The sequence below is a fragment of the Pelobates fuscus genome, chromosome 2, assembly GCF_036172605.1.
Source record: "Pelobates fuscus isolate aPelFus1 chromosome 2, aPelFus1.pri, whole genome shotgun sequence".
In the NCBI taxonomy this organism is placed as follows: domain Eukaryota; kingdom Metazoa; phylum Chordata; class Amphibia; order Anura; family Pelobatidae; genus Pelobates; species Pelobates fuscus.
The window spans coordinates 315,015,264-315,036,288 of NC_086318.1; the positions used below are offsets into that span (position 1 = coordinate 315,015,264).

Sequence of the window (21,025 nt, forward strand, 5' to 3'; positions counted from 1 at the left end):
ACAGACAGGTAGTGGCACTGTGAGGTACTGCACCAGACTGAGGATAAACCATATCATGACATCTAATTATACACTTTCTTTTTTTTCCCCCCATTCTTTATTTAGACTTAGTGATCAGGCGGTCATCACATAACAATCACACACATAAAATGACATATGGTAAACAAACGAGCACCACAATGCTTGAGCAAAATCACATCTGTCTAAGCAGTAAGTCAGAGTCCGTTGATAAGAGTTGACAAAACAAGAAAAAAAAACCTAGTTCTGTTCATATAGCATTAAAATAAAAAACAAAAATGTATGCCTACCGATATATTTTCATCTGTGTTGACTGTGAAGACTGTTTGCTTCTGTCAGGATTACAGGTTGATCCAGCATGCAGTACTGTGTCACACCTAGAACTAAGGATAACGTATAACCGAACCTTAAAATGGCCGGACTTAACGCCTCCAAAAATAGTCAAAATACTTGCCGAGGTCAGGGACACAGAATCAGACACAAAGATGAGGGTAAGCCAAAAGTCAAGGATACCAGATATCAGGAAAGTCAAAACAAAGCCAAAGTAAAATACCAGAAAATCAAGATCAGGAACGCACTCTCGGATAACCATAGGCATGAAACCACGACAGGGCACTGAGCAAGAGGAGAATTGGGTTTAAATACCCCTCCTGTGGATCCGATTGGCTTTAACCGGCCTTTGACCCCGAAGGCAATTACCAGGTGTAAAGGCATCCCCAGGCACAAAAGGGGTTAACAGCCGTTTAGTAGATCTTCCCTTCCAGAGACACAGGCACAGCTACTATAGACAACAATCCACCGAACCGGAGAAGCATATGAATGCCGTAAACAGCTGAACCGGAACCGTATTGAATGCTGTAAACAGCCGAATAGGAAAAAAACTAGAACAGCATACAGTAAATCCCCCCCAAGAACGAGACAAAGCTCTGTGTTAACGGTCAAGCAGTGAACAGACAGAGCTGTGGGTTTATTGTTCTTATATACACATTAGTACCACCCACACGTACATGTACAATACACTCAGACACTCCCACACAAAATCCTCCCCTCTGCCTGTGATACAATAACCTTACACAATGGGTAATGTAATTATCACAGGCAGAGAAATAGTTTTTCCACATTATTCATAACTTTAAAAGTATGCATCACATTCACATAAAACATCAGAATCAGCATACTCCAAATACGAACATATGTAAAAATCACCCACATTGGTCCATTGGTTCAAAAGATAGATCGAAGTCTTTTGTGACCAAATGAAGCATGGCTTTTCTGCCCAAAACCAGTTCCACAGAGTCTTCTATGCTGGAGATAATTGGGAAGTAATCCAATTATCCCCAAGGACAGAGGCAAAACTCCATTGAACACATGGCAGCAAAAGACAATAAAATACATAAAAATATATAACTGTGCAGCCATTGCATAAAACAGGTCCAGATAGCTCAGATCTAAACGCACATTATTACTGAATGGCGCTCAGATCACACAAATACAGTTCAATTGCCATGGAGCCAAAGTCTTTCCCATAGTCTTTCATTATACGAATGGGCTCCATGGCATAGCTATCTGGGGTATCACCCCTCAAACAGGGCAAGCACCGATTGACCCGGCTTTCGTGTCTTTGCAGGGGAAAATCAAGCGTTTCAACATGGGGCCATAAAAGGCAGCAGGCAGGCAACCAGGCTCTTCCAATGCACAATGGCGAGATTGGTCTTGTCACACCAGGTTTCCATGTGCATGATTGCTGCTCAGCACAAAACCTCCTGTGGATTTGATTGGCCATGACCGACCTTTGACCCCAAAAGTAATTACCAGGTTTCCATGTGCATGATTGCTGCTCGGCAAAACTTTTCCTGTCAGAACACTAAATGCTGTTAACCACATTTTTATGTGCGGATGAATACGTGGCAGCTTCTGACTAAACCTTTAGCCTTCTTATCAGAGGCGGCTCTCTGTTTAGGCGGCCGCCTAAAGCCTCGCACTGGCTGGGGCCTCGCGGCCGCCTAAACCGCCTGTTGGCAGAGTGTGTCAGGTCCTCGGTCAGTGACCGAGGACCTGACACCAGGAGGGGGCCCGGTGGCTTGCCCGGTATGCCGCCGGGTGCGAGGCCCCTCCTGGCTGCCAGGCCGGCCACCGCAGACACTGGTCTGCAGCTCCGCAGTGTGCAGAGCTGCAGACCATGTGACTCGCGAGAATTGGCCAATCAGAGCGTTGCCGCGGGTTACCACGGCAACGCTCTGAAATCTCGCAAGATTACAGGGTCTGCAGCTCTGCGGAGCTGCAGACCCGGAGCAGTGGCCACCGGACCACCAGGGAACCCACTGGACCACCAGGGAAAGGTAGGCTCTCCCTCCCCATCACCCCCCACCACACTCAGGCTCACCCCCGACCACCATCACCCCCCACTACCCTAAGCCTCACCCTCAGCTTCACCCCCCGACCACCATCACCCCCACCACCCTCAGCCTCACCCCCCACCACCATCACCCCCACCACCCTCAGCCTCACCCCCCACCACCCTCAGCCTCACCCCCCACCACCCTCAGCCTCACCACCATCACCCCCACCACCATCACCCCCACCACCCTCAGCCTCACCACCCACCACCACCATCACCCCCACCACCCTCAGCTTCACCCCCACCACCCTCAGCCTCACCCTCCACCACCATCACCACCATCACCCCCACCACCCTCAGCTTCACCCCCCACCACCACCATCACCCCCACCGCCCTCAGCTTCACCCCCCACCACCATCACCCCCACCACCCTCAGCTTCACCCCCCACCACCATCCCCCCCACCACCCTCAGCTTTACCACCCTCAGCCTCACCCCCCACCACCATCACACCCACCACCACCATCACCCCCACCACCCTCAGCATCACCCCCCACCACCCTCAGCTTCACCCCCCCACCACCATCACCCCCACCTCCCCACCCTCACCATCACCCCCCACCACCCTCAGCCTCACCCCCCACCACCATCACCACCCTCCGCCTCACCACCCCCCACCATCACCCCCACCACCCTCAGCCTCACCCCCCACCACCATCACCACCCTCAGCCTCACCACCCACCGTCACCCCCCACCACCCTCCCCACCACCCCTCCCCACCGTCACCCCCCACCACCCTCAGCTTCACCCCCCCCACCACCCCCACCACCCTCAGCTTCACCCCCCCACCACCATCACCCTCAGCTTCACCCCCCCACCACCATCACCCCCACCACCCTCAGCTTCACCCACCCTCACCATCACCCCCCACAACCCTCAGCCTCACCACCCACCATCACCACCCTCAGCCTCACCACCCACCACCATCACCCCTCCCCACCATCACCATCACCACCCTCAGCCTCACCCCCACCACCCTCAGCTTCACCCCCACGACCATCACCCCTCACCACCCTCACCATCACCCCTCACCACCCTCACCATCACCCCTCACCACCCTCACCATCACCCCTCACCACCATCACCTCCCACCCCCCTCAGCATCACCCTCCTCAGCACCACCCCCCTCAGCATCACCCTCCTCAGCATCACCCCACTCAGCATCACCCCACTCAGCATCACCCCACTCAGCATCACCCCACTCAGCATCACCCCCCTCAGCATCACCCCCCTCAGCATCACCCCCCTCAGCATCACCCCCCTCAGCATCACCCCCCTCAGCATCACCCCCCTCAGCATCACCCCCCTCAGCATCACCCCCCTCAGCATCACCCCCCTCAGCATCACCCCCCTCAGCATCACCCCCCTCAGCATCACCCCCCTCAGCATCACCACCCTCAGCATCACCACCCTCAGCATCACCACCCTCAGCATCACCACCCTCAGCATCACCCTCCGTCACCACCCTCAGCCTCCCCCCACTCACCATTACCCCCTCCTTCTCACATTAGCCCCCCCACTCTCACATTAGCCCCCCCACTCTCACATTAGCCCCCCCACTCTCACATTAGCCCCCCACTCTCACATTAGCCCCCCACTCTCACATTAGCCCCCCCACTCTCACATTAGCCCCCCCACTCTCACATTAGCCCCCCCACTCTCACATTAGCCCCCCCACTCTCACATTAGCCCCCCCACTCTCACATTAGCCCCCCCCACTCTCACATTAGCCCCCCCACTCTCACATTAGCCCCCCCCACTCTCACATTAGCCCCCCCACTCTCACATTAGCCCCCCCACTCTCACATTAGCCCCCCCACTCTCACATTAGCCCCCCCACTCTCACATTAGCCCCCCCACTCTCACATTAGCCCCCCCACTCTCACATTAGCCCCCCCACTCTCACATTAGCCCCCCCACTCTCACATTAGCCCCCCCACTCTCACATTAGCCCCCCCACTCTCACATTAGCCCCCCCACTCTCACATTAACCCCCCCACTCTCACATTAACCCCCCCTCACTCTCACATTAACCCCCCTCACTCTCACATTAACCCCCCTCACTCTCACATTAACCCCCTCACTCTCACATTAGCCCCCCCACTCTCACATTAGCCCCCCCACTCTCACATTAGCCCCCCCACTCTCACATTAGCCCCCCCACTCTCACATTAGCCCCCCCACTCTCACATTAACCCCCCTCACTCTCACATTAACCCCCCCACTCTCACATTAGCCCCCCCACTCTCACATTAGCCCCCTCACTCTCACATTAACCCCCCTCACTCTCACATTAACCCCCTCACTCTCACATTAGCCCCCCCACTCTCACATTAGCCCCCCCACTCTCACATTAGCCCCCCCACTCTCACATTAGCCCCCCACTCTCACATTAACCCCCCCCACTCTCACATTAACCCCCCTCACTCTCACATTAACCCCCCTCACTCTCACATTAACCCCCCTCACTCTCACATTAACCCCCTCACTCTCACATTAACCCCCCTCACTCTCACATTAACCCCTCTCACATTAACCCCCCTCACTCTCACATTAACCCCCCTCACTCTCACATTAACCCCCCTCACTCTCACATTAACCCCCCTCACTCTCACATTAACCCCCCTCACTCTCTCACATTACCCCCCTCTCACTCTCTCACATTACCCCCCTCTCACTCTCTCACATTACCCCCCTCTCACTCTCTCACATTACCCCCCTCTCACTCTCTCATTACCCCTCTCACTCTCACATTACCCCTCTCACTCTCACATTAACCCCCCTCACTCTCACATTAACCCCCTCCCTCTCACATTAACCCCCCTCACTCTCACATTTACCCCCCTCACTCTCACATTACCCCCCTCACTCTCACATTACCCCCTCACTCTCACATTACCCCCCTCACTCTCACATTACCCCCCCTCACTCTCACATTACCCCCCCTCACTCTCACATTAACCCCCTCACTCTCACATTAACCCCCTCACTCTCACATTAACCCCCTCACTCTCACATTAACCCCCTCACTCTCACATTAACCCCCCTCACTCTCACATTTACCCCCCTTACTCTCACATTTACCCCCCTCACTCTCACATTACCCCCCCTCACTCTCACATTACCCCCCCTCACTCTCACATTACCCCCCCTCACTCTCACATTACCCCCCCTCACTCTCACATTACCCCCCTCACTCTCACATTACCCCCCCCTCACTCTCACATTACCCCCTCTCACTCTCACATTACCCCCTCTCACTCTCACATTACCCCCTCTCACTCTCACATTACCCCCTCTCACTCTCACATTACCCCCTCACTCTCACATTACCCCCCTCACTCTCACATTAACATCACCCCCCGCTCCCTCTCACATTACCATCAACCCCCCGCTCCCTCTCACCATCACACCCCCGCTCCCTCTCACCATCACACCCCCGCTCCCTCTCACCATCACACCCCTGCTCCCTCTCACCATCACACCCCCCGCTCCCTCTTACCATCAGCTACCCCATACACATAGGGTCTCAGACAAAAACGCAAACATGCTCACAGAGACATACATTCGCACACACAAGGATACTCTCTGTCAGACACACTCTCAGGCACATACACAGGTAGACAGTGCATCAATGTGTATATGTGACACTTTTTTGTTAGTGGGGCCTCATGTTTGCGTTTCGCCTAAGGCCTCATAAAGTCTAGAGCCGCCTCTGCTTCTTATTAATGCCAATTTCCCATTCTTATGCTTGGGTAAAAGACTAGGAAATTTCCAGAGGGATGAGCAGGAAGGGGTTGGGTATACATGGCTTTCTGGAACAAGTTCTCCTATAGGGTGCTGCAATGCTTCTCTGGTAATGGATTCTCATGAACAAAGACCATGCAGGTAAAATAATTTTTGGGGTATGTATACATTTTTGTTTTACTATATTTTTCTACTAGCTATTCAAACCATGCTTCAAATAAATGCTATGCTAATATATTTTTTTTAGAAGCAAGAAGCTTTTAATGAAAAGGTTCATACGAGATTGTTTTCACAGAACTGACATGTGCATTTGGAAATTACACACATTAATTAAGCAATTATGACTAATTGCATGCTGTTTTCAACAGATTAAAGTTTCTTTATTAGCATGTAACATTAAATGTTTGAATCCACATAACACTTAGTATCCCACTGTCCTTGAATGTACCAAAATCAATGAAATTCTATTTTGATTTCTGCATATTATATTCAGAGACAACATGATGTCTGACATGTTACCCTGGGAAATACCAATGTAGTTTTTGGCCCTATCCTATAACCGAGCGGTTTAGTCATTTTACAACATCAGTACAAACCGGATTCAAGGTATCTCGGGAATCACATTGGGAAGGGTCTTTGTAAGTCCCATGAGCAAGATGTGCTACATGGAATTTAATCATTCAAACAAGAAAAAGTGTAGTTCACTGCCTTATTTGACTATGATGTCTACTCTTGGTTTTATTATTGCATTTTCAGCCCACTGACTTACTGACTAATGCAGGGGTTTCCAATTAATTTTTCCTGTGGAACTCTTTGACATAGTGTATCAACATCGTGGACCACCCCCGAAAAAGACATTTTCAATTGCGCAATTTTATTATTTTTTTTTTTTTATGTGCCAGTTGTATATCTGACACACAGATACACACACACAGTATGTATCTGTGTGTCAAGGTGTGTGTATCTGTGTTTGTATGTGTCTGTGTATCAAGGTGTGTGTGTGTCTGTGTTTGTATGTGCCAGTGTGTATGAATTTGACACACAGATACACACAACTTGACACACAGTGTGTGTGTGTGTGTTTGTATCTATCTGTGTGTCAAGGTATGTGCGTCTATGTTTCAAAGTCTGTGTATCTGTGTTTGTATGTGCCAGTGTTTGTATCTCTGTGTCAGTGTGTATATGTATCTGACACACAGATATACACACACTGGCACACAGATACACACAGTGACACACACACTTGCACACACAGATACACACTGACACACTCAGATACACACACAGGCACATACAAACACACTGATACATACTGGCACATACACACACACACACACACAGTGACACATACACAAACCTTGACACCGATACACACACTGACACACACACTCTTTGATATACACTCTCACTGACAAACTCTCTTTGACAGACCCGCACACACTCTTTTACAGACACATTCAAACACATATACACTCTCATTGACAAGAACAGATACATTCTCACTGACAAACACACTCACTGACAAGCACACATTCACTCTCACTCACAAACACATACAAACTCCCTAACAGACACACATACAATTTTTTTTATTTTTTAACATTTTACTCCACCCAGCCCCACTACCTTTAGGAGTGTTGGCATGGAGTCCCTGGGGTGTAGTGGGGCTCCTGGCATGGAGTCCCTATGGTCCATTGGGGCTGCTGGGTGGCTGGAGAGCAGTCCCTGGGGGTCCAGTGGGGCTGCTGAGCGGCTGGCGTGTGGGCGGCGAGGGAGCAGTGATCTCCCTGCTCAGCTCCCTCGAACGCCTCTTAGTGATGCCAGAGCCGGAGTGACGTCATATTCCGGCTCCGGCATCACTGCTGTGCGCGCGAGGGAGCTGAGCAGGGAGATCACTGCTCCCTCGCCGCCCGCTGCCATTTTGTTTTCAAATTTTTTGGCGTAATTTTAATTGGGAAACGCTGGACTAATGTATAGATATAATTGTTTGATTTGAAGCATTCCCTTGCTATATTTAAATGATTTTGTAAAAAATTTTGCAAACTGTTACACATTTTATTTGTGTAAATGTTTGTATATTTCTTTTATCAGTGAATAACTGTGAAATAAGCCACAATATGTGGCTTTATTTCCCTATATAATTCTCGGTGGAGACTTCTACTGATGTCAACTAATTAAGAAAAAACAGATTTCTGTGGGGGATGCTATTTAAATCATGTAAAACATAACACAGCAGGGTTTCCCAGAAAACAAATATACCGGTAGGTACCTGCGGCTTTTGAACATTTAAAAATCTCTGAGGTAAACTGATGGAGATGAGTAAAAGCCACTGCACATCCTTCACTTAATTTCTACTCAGGGATTTATGTAAACACATATGTTTCCTTCTAAACTCATGATAAACTTAAATCAGGGTAGCACTATAAAATATATATCCATTATTCAGTTTTATAGTACTCACACAATTTAAAAAAAATAATAATAATTTGCGTGTTTGTATGTATATGTGTAATCCAGTCTAAAATATATGCCAAAATACCAGAGTATTACTGTATGCAATGATACCTTTTTTATTGGGCTAAAATAATATTTCAAAAACAAACTTTCGAAAGTTTCCCTCTCTTCCTCAGGTCTGAAGCAATACTGATCAATCTGATAAAGTTTAACACTTAAAACAAGTGGTATCTTGACTTCTAAACTAATACGGCTAATCCAATCTATACTATATATATTGTTCGTCAAGAGGTGGCCGCACTCACGGTCTTTCATAAAATCCAAATTTTATTATAAATCCATAAAACAGATCTACATTTAATTCCCTCCAGGGGACTTTTATCAGGATAAAAAGGTATCCTTGAATACTGCAATATTCTGGTATTTTGGCATTATATATAATCTATCGAGGTGATATATCGGCATTGTGGTGTTAGACAAGGAACGGAAGACTGCAGTAGTGGTGGGTGTGGCAATACCCATGACTATAATATCAGGAAGAAAGAACACGAGAAGATTGAAAAAATACCAAGGACTGAAAGAAGAACTAGAACGGATGTGGAAAGTGAAGGCAGTAGTAGTCCCAGTTGTGATAGGAGCACTCGGGGATGTGACTCCCAAGCTCGGGGAGTGGCTTCAACAGATTCCAGGTGGGACATATGAGATCGCTGTCCAGAAGAGTGCAATTCTAGGAACAGCTAAGATACTGCGCAGAACCCTCAAACTCCCAGGCCTCTGGTAGAGGACCCGAGAATGAGGAATCCTTATATCCTATTAAAAACTATTTCTTAAAAAGAAAAACCTGGAGGGACGAGAGCCTCTTTGTCAAATTTCTCTAGCAAGGGACAATTACGATGGATTTGGTTGGGTAAATGGTTACCTGCATGCAGAAAATTCCCATTATTAACAGTGGATTTTTAATATTCCTATTGCCCATTTTTAAGGTGGTGCCAATTTGGCCCCATCTTCGTTCCATTAAGCTGAAGTTAAAATTATCCTGTCTGCTTAATCAGCCTGGGTACATGGTAATAAATTCTCAAATTATGAATAATATTTGTATACAGAGAATTGATGTCAATAGTTAACTAAATAATTTCACTACTCAAAAACCGTAAGCAACTTCAAAAGGTGTACAGTATCGCTACTATAATGACATATCTTTACATATCTTTTCAATTATATGGCAGTTTGGTTAAAGGGGCAATGATAGAATTGAGAGTGGAAATAATCACTCTACCGGTAAGGTTCACCAGGTTTGTTTGTTTAGTTTTTTTTCTTTCTTTTTTTGTATTTTGTATAAGTAATAAAATATGTGAACCGCTCCAGGAATATATAAAAAAAAAAAAATACAATAAAGAAATACATTTAAAATATCCTTTCTTTTTCAGATGTTGTACCATTATTAAAATACCTTCTCCACAAAATTATTTAGTAGGTCATAATTCAGAAGTAAAGTAAAGTAATATTTAGTATCACCTAACAGTTTAAAGCCTCCACATAAATAAGCTGGTCTATCTAAAAGGACCATCCACCCCCTTATCTGCTTGTTAATAAACTAAATCTGGGAAATTTCTCAATTCTTTAAGAGCCATAATCTCTCCAGTAGTTAAATTGGCATATTTAATATTATTGGACTGAATCGTTGTAATCTAAAAGAAAGACTAGATAAATAATTTGTTTATCTAATGAATTATCTATAATTTCTTAACCTCACTGAATTTCTTTATAAATTGGTTAAGGTCAAATTTTTGGGGAATAAGTTGGAGCAAAAAATACATTTATTTGATAGATTAAAGGACCACTATAGTGCCAGGAAAACATACTCTTTTTCCTGGCACTATAGTGCCCTGAGGGTGCCCCCACCCTCAGGGCCCCCTCCGGCCGGGCTCTCCTCCTCGGCTGCATGCGTGTCAAGAGTCGCGCGCGCATTCAGCCAGTCCATAGGAAAGCATTCACAATGCTTTCCTATGGACGCTGGCGTTTTCTCACTGAAAATCAGTGAGAAGAGCCTCTAGCGGCTGTCAATGAGACAGCCACTAGAGGCTGGATTAACCCAATTATAAACATAGCAGTTTCTTTGAAACTGCTATGTTTAAAGAAAAAAAGGGTTAAACCTAGCTAGCATTAAGCTGAAGTGGTCTGGGTGCCTATAGTGGTCCATTAAAGGGACACTGTAGGCACACAGACCACTTCAGCTCATTGAAGTGGTCTGGGCGCATTATCCCATGTCAGTTAACCCTACAGTGGTAATTATTGCAGTTTCTGAGAAACTGCAATAATTACCTCTGAGAATTAACTTCTCCTCTAGTGGCTGTCTACCCGACAGCCACTAGAGCAGTGGTGGCAAACCTTTTTGAGCCTGAGTGCCTAAACCGCAATACATGCCAACTTTTTTTCCCTCAAAGTGCCAACATGGCAATTAAACCTGAATACTGAGGTTTACGTTTAGAAAAAACTACTCGTACAGTTAACAACTTTCTCTCACAACAGAGAGTTCAATTATACAAATTTTAAATAATGATATAAATTAAGCTTATATTTATTAGTATCTCCAACAAATGCAATACATACACACAGACTGCTGAACACATTCACACACCAACTGCTTAATACATACACACACAGACAGACTGCTAAATACACACACAGTCCGCTAAATACACACACACAAACACACACACAGTCCGCTGAATACATGCACACTGCTGTATACACACACTGCTTAATGTGTGTGTGTGGGGGGGGGTAGGGGTGCTGTGTGTAGAGGGGGTAGGGGTGCTGTGTGTAGAGGGGGTAGGGGTGCTGTGTGTAGAGGGGGTAGGGGTGCTGTGTGTAGAGGGGGTAGGGGTGCTGTGTGTAGAGGGGGTAGGGGTGCTGTGTGTAGAGGGGGTAGGGGTGCTGTGTGTAGAGGGGGTAGGGGTGCTGTGTGAGAGGGGGTAGGGGTGCTGTGTGTAGAGGGGGTAGGGGTGCTGTGTGTAGAGGGGGTAGGGGTGCTGTGTGTAGAGGGGGTAGGGGTGCTGTGTGTAGAGGGGGTAGGGGTGCTGTGTGTAGGGGGGATAGGGGTGCTGTGTGTAGAGGGGGTAGGGGTGCTGTGTGTAGAGGGGGTAGGGGTGCTGTGTGTAGAGGGGGTAGGGGTGCTGTGTGTAGAGGGGGTAGGGGTGCTGTGTGTAGAGGGGGTAGGGGTGCTGTGTGTAGAGGGGGTAGGGGTGCTGTGTGTAGAGGGGGTAGGGGTGCTGTGTGTAGAGGGGGTAGGGGTGCTGTGTGTAGAGGGGGTAGGGGTGCTGTGTGTAGAGGGGGTAGGGGTGCTGTGTGTAGAGGGGGTAGGGGTGCTGTGTGTAGAGGGGGTAGGGGTGCTGTGTGTAGAGGGGGTAGGGGTGCTGTGTGTAGAGGGGGTAGGGGTGCTGTGTGTAGAGGGGGTAGGGGTGCTGTGTGTAGAGGGGGTAGGGGTGCTGTGTGTAGAGGGGGTAGGGGTGCTGTGTGTAGAGGGGGTAGGGGTGCTGTGTGTAGAGGGGGTAGGGGTGCTGTGTGTAGAGGGGGTAGGGGTGCTGTGTGTAGAGGGGGTAGGGGTGCTGTGTGTAGAGGGGGTAGGGGTGCTGTGTGTAGAGGGGGTAGGGGTGCTGTGTGTAGAGGGGGTAGGGGTGCTGTGTGTAGAGGGGGTAGGGGTGCTGTGTGTAGAGGGGGTAGGGGTGCTGTGTGTAGAGGGGGTAGGGGTGCTGTGTGTAGAGGGGGTAGGGGTGCTGTGTGTAGAGGGGGTAGGGGTGCTGTGTGTAGAGGGGGTAGGGGTGCTGTGTGTAGAGGGGGTAGGGGTGCTGTGTGTAGAGGGGGTAGGGGTGCTGTGTGTAGAGGGGGTAGGGGTGCTGTGTGTAGAGGGGGTAGGGGGTGCTGTGTGTAGAGGGGGTAGGGGGTGCTGTGTGTAGAGGGGGTAGGGGGTGCTGTGTGTGGGGGGTAGGGGGTGCTGTGTGTGGGGGGTAGGGGGTGCTGTGTGTGGGGGGTAGGGGTGCTGTGGGTTGGGGGGGTAGGGATGCTGTGTGTGGGGTGCTGTGTTTAGGGGGGGTAGGGGTGCTGTGGGTAGGGGGAGGAGTTGAAGATGCATTAATTTTTTTTATTTTTTTTAACATATTAAATACTTCTTAAATCAGTATCTCCCTTCCCGGGGTGAGCACAGCCATCCCTGGTGGTCCGGTGGTGGTATACAGGACAGGAGGACAGGTCCTGCAGCTCTCCTGTCCTCCCGCGCGATGCTGTGTGGAGTGTTGCCATGGTAACGCGCGGCAACGCTCCACACAGCTCGAGAGAGAGGACAGGAGAGCTGCTTCCTCGATCCCTCCCCCCTGCTTCCGGTCCTCCAGACACGGAAGCAGAGTAGGCGCCTGCCGTTTCGGGCAGGCAGGTGCCTACTCTGCATTGATGGCAAACCTATGGCCGCGTGCCCACAGAGCGGGCCCGGCGTGCCCACAGAGCGGGCCCGGCGTGCCCACAGAGCGGGCCCGGCGTGCCCACAGAGCGGGCCCGGCGTGCCCACAGAGCGGGCCCGGCGTGCCCACAGAGGCCATTGCGCATTAGGTCTCCCCCGCCGGCTGACGCTGGAGGGAGAAGAGCGTGGGCGGAGCCTGACCCAACACCGAGGGACATCGGCGCTGGATTCAGGTAAGTGACTGAAGGGGTTTTAACTCCCTTCAGGGGCACTGCAGGATTCTACAGTGCCAGGAAAACGGTTTTCTTTTCCTGGCATTATAGAATCCCTTTAACATTAGTGCTCAACCTAAACATAGATAAATTAGAAATAATGTTTTTTAAAAAAATCTGGTTTTCGCTGGTTGAATAGGTTTTTTTTTTTGCAGAAACATTGTTTCTCAAACAATGGACATATAATATAATATATAATATATATATATATATGTGTATGTATATATATATATGGGGGACAATAAGTACAGTAAAAATGAAAATCCAGCGCACTCCCTTATCTACTAAACAGCTACTTTGGTGCTGACAGATTTTGCTTGTTTTATTAAAAACACCTAATCTAGGCAAAAAATAATGGGGGTTTAGTTACATTATATGATCATACATTGCATAAGCCTACTACAACGTCAATGTACCCCATCTTTGGCAGGTCCTACACTACCAACCATCTGCTAAATGAGCTACTCACTTGGGGAAATCCTTCCATCTCGAGTTCTCTGCAGTGCAAGGCTAAATAGGGTCCTGAGATGAGGCACCTGTGACAGGGAGATGGGGTACATTAGCGTTGTGGCAGGCTTATGCAATGTATGATCATATAATGTAACTAAACCCCCATTATTTTTTGCCTAGATTAGGTGTTTTTAATAAAACAAGCAAAATCTGTCAGCACCAAAGTAGCTGTTTAGTAGATAAGGGAGTGCGCTGGATTTTCATTTTTACTGTACTTATTGGCCCCCAGCAGCACCCCATTTAAGCATTTTCAGGTTAAGCCAGACCCTTGTTTTCCCATATATATATTTAAGAGTCTAGCCAGCTCCTTGGTTTTGCACCCCTCCCTGTCACAGGTGTCTCATCTCAGAACCCTATTTAGCCTTGTACTGCAGAGAACTTGAGATGGAAGAATTTCCCCAAGTGAGTAGCTCATTTAGTAGACGGTTGGTAGTGTAGGACCTGCCAAAGATGGGGTACATTGACGTTGTGGCAGGCTTATGCAATGAATGATCATATACTGTAACTAAACCCCCATTATTTTTTGCCTAGATTAGGTGTTTTTAATAAAACTAGCAAAATCTGTCAGTACCAAAGTAGCTGTTTAGTAGATAAGGGAGTGCGCTGGATTTAAAATGTGAATTTCTGCTAGCTTGCTCATGAAATGTCCCATGTCAGTCTTTAAATTATATAACGTACCACCTAATTTTGCTAGTAAATCATAGCAATATATATCATACTAATAATAAATAACAACGTTTTGAAGTTTTGACGTTTTGCCAAAGTAGATTTTATATGGTTTATTTTTCTTTTAGGTAAATATGCAGAAGATGTATTTGGGGAACTCTTTAATGAGGCACACAGTTTTTCCTTCAGAGTGAATTCCTTGCAAGAGCGTGTGGATCGGTTATCTGTTAGTGTAACCCAGCTTGATCCAAAAGAAGAAGAGCGTAAGTCATTTTAATGTACCCTTTTATTTTATATATTTCTGTGTTTAAAAATAAATATATATATATACAAACGAAAAAAATCAGAGCACTCCAAAAGGACTTCTTATTCAGTGTTTACTGTGACAAAAGTTACATCAAATCATCAAATCGACGTTTCGACCCCTTAGGGTCTTTTTCAAGATCAAATAATGTGTGTGGAAACAAAGTTTAAATAGCAAAACATTAATGAGCAACTCACCAATCTCGTGTGTGCGGCTACTCGAACCCGGAAGTGTTACACCCCTTCATGTGACTCATACGACGTGCGTGCGTGTGTACGTCATGGTTGCTGAGAGATGGAGTATCAACTCCGTGAAAATGACCGTGCGGTTGCTAAGCGATGGAGTGTAAACTCAGTGGGTGAACAGTGAGTATACCGGAAAACCCGTGCATCAAAACGTATAGTGCAGGACAAATTACAAGATCCCACAAGGAGATCATAACGTGTAGTATAAAAACAAATGAATATGAGCACATATTCAAACGGAGGATTTCTGGTATGTCAAAAAATATATATATATATCGAGTCCGGCCAGATGCCGAAAAAACCAATCCACCTGTGACCAAGTGATCTAAATATGTGTGTGAAGGAACGTGAACATAAAAAAACGATATACGGCAAAGAGCCTCAATGACATACCAGTAAAGCTGATCGTGATCGATGACACAAATGTAAACATTAGGATATTAAGAAAATAAAAGAGATATACGTCATACAATATAAACCAATCAGGTCAGAGGTAATAGATGACTGAGAGACCAAGGTTAAATATCTATATCTATACCTTGGTCTCTCAGTCATCTATTACCTCTGTAAAGAAAAAAGGTTGCGCCACAAATAAAATGGATAAAAATAAAAGTAAAAACAACAATACAATTTAAAAATGAATAAAAATATAAATAGGTATAGTCCAGAATGGTTGGTCAGTTCCAATAGATGTCTTGAGATAAAGTAGGTATAGTCACTAATTCCGCTGTGGGGGTAGGTTCTCTTGTTGTAGTATTTTCTACCGTCTTGTAGTATGGAAGACACAAAGTGAAAAGGACTAATCGTGCGGAGTGTATACACTTAATGTGATAGTAAAAAAATGATATATGTTACACTCACATTTAGTTGAGCTATAGCCAGCTCAGGGTTTGTAGGCATACAGCGGTATAATCCCCGCTTATGGGATATATTGTTACTTGTCCTCCAAGGGGTACGTCCAACTCTCAGGAGAAGAGGGAAAATAAAAACAGCAGATAGTGCTCTCCGATTAAATTAAAAGGTGGTGAGTAAAATAAGATAAAATATACTCACAGGTAAAGTGCAGATCACACTGCACTTTAGTAATAGCGTTAGTGGTATAAACCCCACTTCAGGATATGTAGAATAAAAATGCCAGGAAAAAATAAAATAATAGTAATAATTGTGTATATAAAATGATAGTGGTACACTAATTTGACCAAAAAATCATTTATTATAAAATAACACAATAGAAATAACCATTTAACGCGTTTCACCGCTGGGGCTTTATCAAAAATGGAAAAAATAAAGCCCCAGCGGTGAAACGCGTTAAATGGTTATTTATATTGTGTTATTTTATAATAAATGATTTTTTGGTCAAATTAGTGTACCACTATCATTTTATATACACAATTATTACTATTATTTTATTTTTTCCTGGCATTTTTATTCTACATATCCTGAAGTGGGGATTATACCACTAACGCTATTACTAAAGTGCAGTGTGATCTGCACTTTACCTGTGAGTATATTTTATCTTATTTTACTCACCACCTTTTAATTTAATCGGAGAGCACTATCTGCTGTTTTTATTTTCCCTCTTCTCCTGAGAGTTGGACGTACCCCTTGGAGGACAAGCAACAATATATCCCATAAGCGGGGATTATACCGCTGTATGCCTACAAACCCTGAGCTGGCTATAGCTCAACTAAATGTGAGTGTAACATATATCATTTTTTTACTATCACATTAAGTGTATACACTCCGCACGATTAGTCCTTTTCACTTTGTGTCTTCCATACTACAAGACGGTAGAAAATACTACAACAAGAGAACCTACCCCCACAGCGGAATTAGTGACTATACCTACTTTATCTCAAGACATCTATTGGAACTGACCAACCATTCTGGACTATACCTATTTATATTTTTATTCATTTTTAAATTGTATTGTTGTTTTTACTTTTATTTTTATCCATTTTATTTGTGGCGCAACCTTTTTTCTTTACTGTATATTTCTTATATAGAGGGTTAGAGGGTTACCCTCTAAAGGTCGCTGCCTGTTTAATATATTATTAGCGCTAACCTCACCCCCCCTTTATCTATTACCTCTGACCTGATTGGTTTATATTGTATGACGTATATCTCTTTTATTTTCTTAATATCCTAATGTTTACATTTGTGTCATCGATCACGATCAGCTTTACTGGTATGTCATTGAGGCTCTTTGCCGTATATCGTTTTTTTATGTTCACGTTCCTTCACACACATATTTAGATCACTTGGTCACAGGTGGATTGGTTTTTTCGGCATCTGGCCGGACTCGATATATATATTTTTTTGACATACCAGAAATCCTCCGTTTGAATATGTGCTCATATTCATTTGTTTTTATACTACACGTTATGATCTCCTTGTGGGATCTCGTAATTTGTCCTGCACTATACGTTTTGATGCACGGGTTTTCCGGTATACTCACTGTTCACCCACTGAGTTTACACTCCATCGCTTAGCAACCGCACGGTCATTTTCACGGAGTTGATACTCCATCTCTTAGCAACCATGACGTACACACGCACGCACGTCGTATGAGTCACATGAAGGGGTGTAACACTTCCGGGTTCGAGTAGCCGCACACACGAGATTGGTGAGTTGCTCATTAATGTTTTGCTATTTAAACTTTGTTTCCACACACATTATTTGATCTTGAAAAAGACCCTAAGGGGTCGAAACGTCGATTTGATTATTTGATGTAACTTTTGTCACAGTAAACACTGAATAAGAAGTCCTTTTGGAGTGCTCTGATTTTTTCGTTTGTATATATATCTTGGACGCCGGTAGCACCAAAGGCAGGAATTTTTTCAGTCATTTAAGGGTGAGTAACAGAAATACAAACAAAATCACCCGTGAAACAAAGTGATTAGAAAACTTAACTTCTGGGTACACAGCTCCCAAGGTTATTTCCCAGTAGATAACCGTTTAGTAGGATAGTATAAATGATAGGATATTTTAGGGATTCTGCTGATGTACCTAGAATAGAGGATAAAACATAGTGCAAATATTGTTTGATACTCAGAGGTAGTGTACTGGTATATATGCACTCACAGATTCCAAATGGATTTAGCGTTTTAAAGGTGCCGCCCCACAATGTAGATGGGGGGTATCAATCGGTGTTCCTCCTCGAGTGGTAGCCACTGGGGTATCAGGGTCAGGCTAGATGGTTCAAAAACAAACTCCGACCAGAAGAATTCCTCCAAGGCAATTTATTCACTCATAAGATCAGGAGGTGTACAAAATAAGTAAAAACAAATATGAAAAATAAAACAGGTCACCGGTCCTACGCGTTTCGTCTTTGAACAACAAGACTTCCTCAGGGACCTTTTCAATAAAACCAGCAGTAACATGTACAGTAGTTGGCAATGACATCCTAAAAAACGCTAACACATAAAAACTTATATAGGGCTAATCCCTCCAAGTCATTGGTGGAAAAATGGGTGTCTTCTTTCCTCTCAAAATTCATTCGCTGCCCGGTATTTTCTTCAGGTGTAGATTCTTGCCGGAGATTGAAATTCCTCCTTGTGTGATTTTCCTATCGCTTCCGCGTACGTCACGCGTTACGTTCCGGTCACGTGACCCGTATGCGTTCCACACTCGGGAGTAAAACATGGCCGTGCGTTCCACCATAAAGGAAAATGAGTCCATTTATTACTTGATGGTACTTGAAAATCTAAACGAGAGGGCTGTTATACATTGCATACAGAATACCCATAATGCCTATAGGGACATTGATATGTCCTCTCTAACTTATTGTGAGAGCAGAAAAGTGCAAGAAATAAAATAAAAAATATATGAAAAAATATATATAATAAATGCAACAACTTCTACCCATAATGCCAATTAGAACATTAATATATCCTCTATACCTTATAAAAAAACGAAAAATTGTATAAAACAGATGAATGCAGCAACTTCCTATCCAAGTGTGCATACAAAATTAATTCTTAAACTATATATCACAAATTTCATATTGTATGCCATTAATAATTAATAGATTGTGAGTTTCTTAAAGTGCCTTTTAAACCCATAATTCATGTAGATATATAGCTATGGTTTTTGAATCTCTTATTTTAAAGTGACATATCCATATTTACATTTGCATGTTGTGTTAACACTAGTTTATTTCTCGTGCTTAATCGCAATCCAATAATTGCATGTGCTTATAATGTGCAACATAATTTATTTCTTTTACCAAATCATAAAAAATGGTGTGCTCAAGTTTCAAAAAACTTTTGAAAACTTTTGAAAAAACTTTTCAATGTCAGAGGAAAAGTATATATATCTCTCTCTCTTTTTGACTACATCAATCCAAAAAGCAGATGATGTCCATATCTACATTCAGTCCCCTTGGTGTAAGGGTACCCAGTCTATGAATCCAATAGGACTCTCTTTTGGCCAAACGCTTTTCTCTATTCCCCCCTCTCCAGTGTGGTTGAATTTGTTCCATCCCCATGCACCGTAAGCCTTTTAAAAAGAAATGTGGACAATTGTTGCAATGAAGAGGAACAGAGTGGGTCTCAAGTTTTTTCTTGATATTATTGATATGTTCAAGAAGCCTCACTTTCAAGCACCTCTTCGTACGTCCAACATACTGGCTGCCACACGGACACTGAAGTAAGTAAACCACAAAGTCCGAGCGGCAGCCAATCCCCGACTTAATGTGAAACTCCCTCCCAGTGGTGGAGCTGGTGTATGACATAGCTTTATCTGTATTAACCTGTGAGCAAGCTTTGCAGTTCTTACATCCCTTGAAACCTTTGTCACTCTTTTTACTTTTAAAGACATTTTTTAGGGCATAACTTGGTGCCAATAAATTTTTTAGATTTTGTTTTTTCCTATATATAATTTTTGGTTTCTTGGGCAGATGTTCTCCCAAAATAGGATCCTCCAACAAAATTGGCCAGTATTTACACAGACTCCTCCTGATTTTAGGATGATCTATGTTATACTGGGTAAAAAAAGATTGTCTAAAGTTCTCTTTGTTTTTACCCTTCGAATTATTTATTAAGAGGTCATTCCTGTCGTTTATAATTTAAAACTCTCTCCAATATGGAATCGCAGGGAAATTAATTTCTTGGACCTTACCTTGTTTAGTGAAGGAAATGAAATTAGAACAAAGTGTTTTTTTAAACCAACTGATGGAAACAGCTATGTACACAAACATAGCTGTCACCATCAACCGTGGTTGAAAGGGATAGCAAAGGGACAACTCACTAGGATCAGGAGGAATTGTTCCCACATTAAAGATTTCCAGATACAGGCCAAACATGTGGCTAATAAACTTGTCCAAAAAGGTTACAACAAAAAGAGAATAGATAGAGAAATTGATATGATGTCTAAAAAAGACAGGAATGACCTCTTAATAAATAATTCGAAGGGTAAAAACAAAGAGAACTTTAGACAATCTTTTTTTACCCAGTATAACATAGATCATCCTAAAATCAGGAGGAGTCTGTGTAAATACTGGCCAATTTTGTTGGAGGATCCTATTTTGGGAGAACATCTGCCCAAGAAACCAAAAATTATATATAGGAAAAAACAAAATCTAAAAAATTTATTGGCACCAAGTTATGCCCTAAAAAATGTCTTTAAAAGTAAAAAGAGTGACAAAGGTTTCAAGGGATGTAAGAACTGCAAAGCTTGCTCACAGGTTAATACAGATAAAGCTATGTCATACACCAGCTCCACCACTGGGAGGGAGTTTCACATTAAGTCGGGGATTGGCTGCCGCTCGGACTTTGTGGTTTACTTACTTCAGTGTCCGTGTGGCAGCCAGTATGTTGGACGTACGAAGAGGTGCTTGAAAGTGAGGCTTCTTGAACATATCAATAATATCAAGAAAAAACTTGAGACCCACTCTGTTCCTCTTCATTGCAACAATTGTCCACATTTCTTTTTAAAAGGCTTACGGTGCATGGGGA

The 21,025-nt window shown here is 44.7% G+C and overlaps 1 protein-coding gene across 1 annotated transcript in view; it reads left to right on the plus strand.

The window, feature by feature from the left end:
• The window catches only part of WASF1 (WASP family member 1), a 138,289-nt gene that overhangs the window by 73,843 nt on the left and 43,421 nt on the right, over window positions 1-21,025 (plus strand). Inside the window, exon 3 of the mRNA XM_063443515.1 lies at window positions 14,648-14,782. Coding sequence (XP_063299585.1) covers window positions 14,648-14,782 — 135 coding nt within the window. The remainder of the gene's footprint in view (window positions 1-14,647; window positions 14,783-21,025) is intronic.